Genomic DNA, 7,148 nt, shown 5'->3' with positions numbered 1-7,148 from the left:
CTCAGGGTCATGTTTACCAAACGGTAACTTTGGGATTAAAATGATAGCAGGATTTTGATGACATTATACATCCCTTATAATAGCGCTCATCAACCTTTTCGTTGTTGCGACCCATTTTTTCCCATGTAAGTGTAATAGAAAATTCATATATATTTAAAGTAACACATATTCATATGTATACATATTGTAACTGATGGTTTCAGGCAATGTAAGCATTACATTTTAAAGGCTTATGCCCATACTTTTCATTCTCCAAGTCATCTGGGATGCCACCAATATTTACAACCCAAAGGTTAAGAATGTGATAGGTAATTAAGAGGTGGTCACTTTGTTGGCCAGATGGTGAACATGCCCCTTGGGTCAAGAAAATGGTGGCAGGTGATGGGGAGAAAGCAATTTTGTCCATCAGAAAATTATTAATGCCCATTAAGCATGAGAAAATATTGGTGGTGTAAGCAAAAAGAGGGGAATGGAGGAGTTTGGTACCGGGAGTCAGACAATGATGCAAAATACACAGAGTGAGGTAGTCTTGTGATAAGAATTGTAATAAATATGAGGTTCTGCCGGACTAAGAGCGCTCACTTCATTCAAATGAGTCGGTTTTGTGCTCTATGTAATCAAGTCTTGTTCTGATTGATCTAGAGACACTGTGTATTTTCTTCCAAGTGAGAACAAATTTTTCTCCACGACAGTGTCTTCCTGACCCACGTTCTCCCATGGTGGATAGAACTTGATTGTCTGAGATGGGAAAGGTGAATGAAGCCTGATCATCAAAGGAGGAGGAACGACTGTGATCATTGAAGCAACCCACTGTGACCCACTACCATTAAAAACAAAAGCAATTCATGACCCTCCGGAGTGACCCAAAAGTGATTGAGAAGCACTACCTTGTAGTATGAGCCACATGCATAAATGAAAAGAGCAATTTCAAAGCACAGATGAGCTGGAACTGCAAAATTAACTAACATAGTCATTGACAAAAAATCTTGGCCACGAATAGAAAATGACTAATAACAGTTAATGAATAATTACAACATTAGTCAGCATTAGTAAGAGGTTGTTAAATTTGTACCCCTGTAGAAATATTTATTTTTTGAAAATTTTGGTAATTCTGACACTCTAATAGAAGAGCACTCGGTAAACTGGATGATGAAAAATACATGGTAAGAAATGTTAAAAATAACACAGTTGTAGCATAAAGCATTTATAAATGTAATATACAATGTGGATGCTAGCAGGCACATGGCAAAGTTTATAACAAAGTTATAATTGAGTTAAACGCGCTGTTTTAAATTTTCATAAACCAGTAAATACATGGGGAGCAACTGAAAATGAAGGGAAAGTATATTTATAACAAATCTTAAAAACAAACATTCAAAAATCTAATAATAACAAAGCTCAATTCATATCATGGGAAAGGGAGTGGTAGAGATTAAAAGAGTGATTACATTTGTATTCTGGGTAAAATAAAGTGGTGGATGCTGACATAAATGACGTATGATTGATTATGGATCCGACATCCATTAGGCGATGATAACATTCCTGTAGCCTTTGACATCCCTCAGGCGATTGCTGTTGAAATCCACGACCAGTTTTCGAAGACCGGCTTTGGTGGGGCAAAAGTACACCTTTACCTTGGCTTCCTGTCCTGGGGCCACTGGTGATATTCTGGAAGAGGGCAAGAGATTAAAAGATTTTCACAAGAAATTAAAAAAAAAATTCATTAAATTAAAGCAATATAAAACATAAGCATTTCCATATCTCTCTCTCTACATAAAATCCAATGTCTGTATGTCTGTCCGCTTTTCACAAGAGAACTACTTAACGGATTTAGATCGGATTTTTTTCTGTAATTTGCTTGAACATTCGGGTTGATTTTGCGACCTCTCTCATTGTACTAAGTATCATAGTTCTCTTGCGGTAATCAATTTATTTGCGCGAATCTGAGAGAGACGCATGTGGGATGAGGGGAGGGGGCGGGGTCCTTCTCACTTACGTGAGAGCATTGGAGCGTATCTTACATCCGCTTAGCTAGCGAATGAGATAACTACTTAACAGATTTAGATCTGGATTTTTTTTAGAATTTTCTTGAACATTCCGGTTGATTTTGCAACTTCTTTCATCCCACTAAGAATCATAGTTCACTTGCAGGAGCAAAAATCTGAGACAGAGGCTGCGGGTCGAGGGGAGGGGGAAGCGTGACATCAGGAGTAGGGAGCCAGGCAGGGCCCACCTCGCTGTCCTGTTGCACTTCTACGCGGGCCGCGGGGGACAGCTAATTGTATATAAACTTTCAGCATAATATGGCATATCTTTCTCAAGTCTGCTTAATACAATTCAGGGGCTGGAGTGTGTTTTTGCAGGATCATGTACAACTCAGGAAGAAGCCCCCTGTCCACTTCAGACACTCATAGTCACACAACAGAAAATTTGTAAATCACCAGTGAAACTAATGCACACACACTTAAGGATGTGGGAGGAAACCTGGAGAAAACCCCTCAAAAAAATGGATGTGCAGACTCCACACAGACAATGACCAGTCATGGGATTGAAATTCAGTACGCAATATCTGTGAGGCAGCAGTGGGAGGAAAACTGAAGAAGCTGTAGAATGGATGTGCAAGTTAAGTTAAACTGAAGACACTATACTGGCCAGGTGTGAGTGAGTGAGTGAGTGAGTGAGTGAGTGAGTGAGTGAGTGAGTGAGTGAGTGAGTGAGTCCTTTCAACATGTCCAGCATGGCTTACATTCGATACCTTCATGACTCCTAGGACAGACATACAAAAGGGCAGTGGAATACGGCAGACAGATTGGTGTTGGGTACAACAAGTGACAGAAATTCCCACCAAGATGTTTATGCTAGGGCGGCATGGTGGTGCAGTGGGTGGTGCTGCTGCCTCGCAGTTGGGAGACCTGGGGACCTGGGTTCGCTTCCCGGGTCCTCCCTGTGTGGAGTTTGCATGTTCTCCCCGTGTCTGCGTGGGTTTCCTCCGGGCGCTCCGGTTTGCTCCCACAGTCCAAAGACATGCGGGTTAGGTGGATTGGCGATTCTAAATTGGCCCTAGTGTGTGCTTGGTGTGTGGGTGTGTTTGTGTGTGTCCTGCGGTGGGTTGGCACCCTGCCCAGGATTGGTTCCTGCCTTGTGCCCTGTGTTGGCTGGGATTGGCTCCAGCAGACCCCCGTGACCCTGTGTTCGGATTCAGCGGGTTGGAAAATGGATGGATGGATGGATGTTTATGCCAATATTTATTTTCCTTTTCTGTAGAGCAGCGGTTCCCAACCTGTGTAAGCGGCGGACCGGTTGGGGGTATGCGAAAATAATATTGGTAATGGCGAAAAACACCAAAAAAAGGACAAATGACAAAATCGAGTCTATGATCAAGAAATTGGATTTTTGGGAATCATGTATCAAAAAAGACCAGTGTGAAGTTTTTGGGACACTTCACAGTTTCTTATCTGAGAACGAGCAGAAATTGTCAAAAGTAGTAAAATAGCTCACTCAAAAGGACTCAAGGTGTCGTTCAGACAGTATTTTTCGAATCCAAATAGTGAAGATAACTGGATTTTAAATCCATTCAACGAATTTTGCACTGGTGCTTTTTCACAAAAACAGGATTTTCTTTTCATGGAAAGTGACACAATCAAAGAAAAAGGTGGAACTGGGACATTGTACATGCCAGTAATGCATAAATGAAACCCATACAAAATCGCTCATGAGGCTCATGATTACCAAAACATCTTAAATGCATTTGTTGTTTTAGTCCTGCATATCCCACTGCCTCCCTCAGCCCACCTCTCTGCTATATGCCCCTCTGGTCCTTGGTTGCAAAGGGTTCAAAGTTGATGTACATTTATGTTTATTTAATGTAAGTCAAGGCACCGCGAGTCTATTCATGTTTCACAAATGAAGTAACTGAATGTATTAAACATTGCATTGTAATGATCTTTAATTATTCCCTCCTCATTATACTAAGTAAAAAAAATACATAGAAAATTTTGAAAACAAAGTGTAGGTTATAATTAAAAAAAACAGCTTGTGGTAGGATCAAGTGTGCAGAGCAGCCTAAAAAAAAAAAAAAAAAACAGGGATGAAAAACTACTAACTACATTTATATTAGGCAGAATGCCTAATGGGGACTGGGTGGACTTTTGGCCTGGAACCCCAATAGATATTTCTCCATCTTAACTGCAATATCTTTTTACTTATTTTGTTTTTTTCTGTCCACCCTGGCCAACTGACCTTATTATCAGACTATCATTTAGAGACATAAAAATATCTATATATAAGGACTCCTTAGGGGTCCTTAGCTGCCTTGAAAGCTTGCATATTGTAATATGTTCAGTTCACCAATAAAAGGTGTCATTTTGCTAGATTTCTCATTGCATCCGTAATGGCTAACATGGTACAAGAACCTACTACTACTACATATTTATCTTATGTAAGTATGCATTACTTATTTTTGTATACTATTTATGCATTATTTTTCTTATTTAATTTTAATTTGCTTTTCTTTGTGTGTAACTACTTCTTTGACATCTTGTGAAGCACTTTGAGCTACCATTTGTATGAAAATGTGCTACAGAAATAAACAAACATTCTTATTGTTGTTGTCCTAGCCTTTGAAGGAAAACTTGAGCCCACCTAATTTAAAGCTACCCTGGCAGCATCTGATAACAGGAAACAATCAACAAATGGATACCAGCTCGATGCAGTGCACACTTGTTGGCAGTGGACCATAATAATTTATGATCCAGATTGTATTGCACCATTAATTTATAACTTTAATGCATCTGCTTTGTTATCCATTGAATTTGTGCTGTTTTTAGTCAAAAATGTTCAGTAAGTTTACACCTTATGGTAAAAGAAAAGAGAGACAACAAGAGATTGTACAGGAATGCACAGGATCAAATTTTTGGATAGAGCCCAAAGCCAATCATATGTGTGTAACTCCACACATGATTTTAACATAAATAATATCCGAAGGACTGGGACAGGAATGACATAAGAAGTGATGTCAGAGACCTAGACACATCAGAAAAAGAGAGAAAGACCATTTTATCTGCTTGTCAGAGAATGTACTGTAACTTATGCATTATATCAACTGCTGAATCAAAACGTTTCCCAGGATATCATCCATCATTGACATTGTTGATTTTCAATAAGCTTTTCGGAAGTCAGGAGGATGAGGACGAATTTTACCAGAGGAGGAGTGGAGGCAGGAGCAGAAAGGAGGAGACATTTTATTGTGCTTATACTGTGCTTGATGCTGGTGGGAAACTGGGAAAACGTTTCCTACTGAACAAAAGCTTTGTGTTGTGCTGCACTCAGGTCTGTGTCTGTTGTGTCGGTTGTTAAGGGAGCTGGCACATCCCCTGTGGTCACACTATACATAAATAAACTTTGCTATCTATTGTATTTTCTGTTATAAATTCTTCTATTGTTATTATTATGCTTTAATAAATACCATGTTGCTTTTAAATTTCTATACTTAGTCTTTATATCTAGATTGACTGAAGCAATAAAGTAAAAATTGCTGCATCTGGTCCAGGGGAACATTATCATTTGCTCTGACCTGCAGGGTTATCAAGGCAGAGAAAACGTAACTCAAAAGGAAGAACAGGTGTAACAGAAGTAAGACAATTGGTTGGTAAGTGGCATATAACCAAAAGGTATATGAGCCTTCATTTGTCTCAACACTGCTGAAACAACTCATACTCATACGGTATGTACATGAGTAGGATTTGGGTGTGTCTATGTCTGTATTAATCTTAAGTTGTGAGAGCAGACCAATCTAGTAATGTACATATTGAGTCTCACTCATCTCTCGATAACACACATGGTGACTACATGATCAAGACAACAGGTCTTTATACCACACTATACCTTCAAGAGACAAAACACTAGCTTCAGCAAAATTGACCTACTTTTTAAATTTACTTTTTAACCATTTCATTGGAGGTCTTCATGTATTTATGTAACCCCATTTTTACTTGTTTGTTGTAGAAAAATAATTTCATATTTTAGGCCAAATCAGAAGAACATAACCACATATTTTGCTTAAAAATGTAACAAAAGACACACAGGTTGTCAGTGCAGCACTTTATACTCACTTTTCACGAATTATTTTCCCTTGTGTCAGATTTGCTCCTTCCATACAGAATGTACAGTCATCCAGAGACTCAGACAGTGGGTTTATCAGTGAAATTTCTGCAGCCATTTTCCGATTTGCCTTGGGTTCACCCAAAATCTAGAAACATCCATAAAAAAGGGTTAATTTAAACATTCCCTCTATAGGAAAATGAAAGAAAAATGTTAAACTGGTAATGAGGTGTCTTGTATACCTTAATTTTAATAGGAGGGTTCTCAAGGTATATATCTCTCATGGCCAGAATTGCATCTTTAGTACCATAGTCGATAAGCAAGGCAGCAAGTTTAATGAGATTTTGATCTGTGATAGCATGGCAATATTTGGAGTAAATGACTCTTAAAGGTATCTGTTTCTCTGAAATTAGACAGAAAAAACATCCAAAGGACATTATGGTTAAAAATGAAGTTATTCAAATGGAACAGTACAAGGTACATACTGTAAATATCTTTCCTATGGAAGCTTAAAATACAGTTTTATAAATTACAATTTACAGTTGCACAGTTCAAATCAGTTAAAGCAGGATCTATCCTCCAGAAAATCAAAGAGGGGAGAAAGAGACAAAAATGATACCAATCAATTTTTCTACAATAGAACACAGTTATTGTGATGTATTTTTATAGCAAAGATTCCTTTGAACATTCCTCCACCCATCCATGTATTTCTTTAAAACACGTATCCAGTTCAGGGTTGTGGGAAGGTGCCCTCTGTTTCAGGATCAATTAAATGGGATTCTCCTAATATAATTGAAATGAATGGTAAACATAATATGGCTCAGAATAACAATATTGAGCTATTGTGGTACAAGGATATGAGCAATTGAAAAGTCTCTTACAATAAATATCATGATAAATTATAATCTAAACAGTAAATCTTGTGAAATATGCAATGTGAACAATGCATAAATGTAAAAGGATCAAGTGCCTGTACATTTCTCAGAATAGCGAAATTAAAGTCCTGTCACATTAGACAATTTTTCCAGCAATTTCCAGTCACAGACTTC

General features: G+C 38.2%; 1 protein-coding gene across 1 annotated transcript in view; it reads right to left on the bottom strand.

Moving 5' to 3' along the window:
• Positions 1 to 1,046: 1,046 nt before the first annotated feature.
• The window catches only part of LOC114659540 (protein-glutamine gamma-glutamyltransferase 2-like), a 128,883-nt gene continuing 122,781 nt past the window's right edge, over positions 1,047 to 7,148 (bottom strand). The window contains exons 11-13 of the mRNA XM_051932563.1: positions 6,342 to 6,502; positions 6,111 to 6,247; positions 1,047 to 1,668 (exon numbers count right to left, since the gene is read on the bottom strand). Of these exons, the coding sequence (XP_051788523.1) occupies positions 1,524 to 1,668; positions 6,111 to 6,247; positions 6,342 to 6,502 (443 nt within the window). The 3' untranslated portion in view covers positions 1,047 to 1,523. The remainder of the gene's footprint in view (positions 1,669 to 6,110; positions 6,248 to 6,341; positions 6,503 to 7,148) is intronic.

The sequence above is a fragment of the Erpetoichthys calabaricus genome, chromosome 10 (genome assembly GCF_900747795.2).
Source record: "Erpetoichthys calabaricus chromosome 10, fErpCal1.3, whole genome shotgun sequence".
Lineage (NCBI taxonomy): Eukaryota > Metazoa > Chordata > Cladistia > Polypteriformes > Polypteridae > Erpetoichthys > Erpetoichthys calabaricus.
Note: the sequence above shows the minus strand (reverse complement) of the source record. Positions and strands in the feature narration are given on the sequence as shown.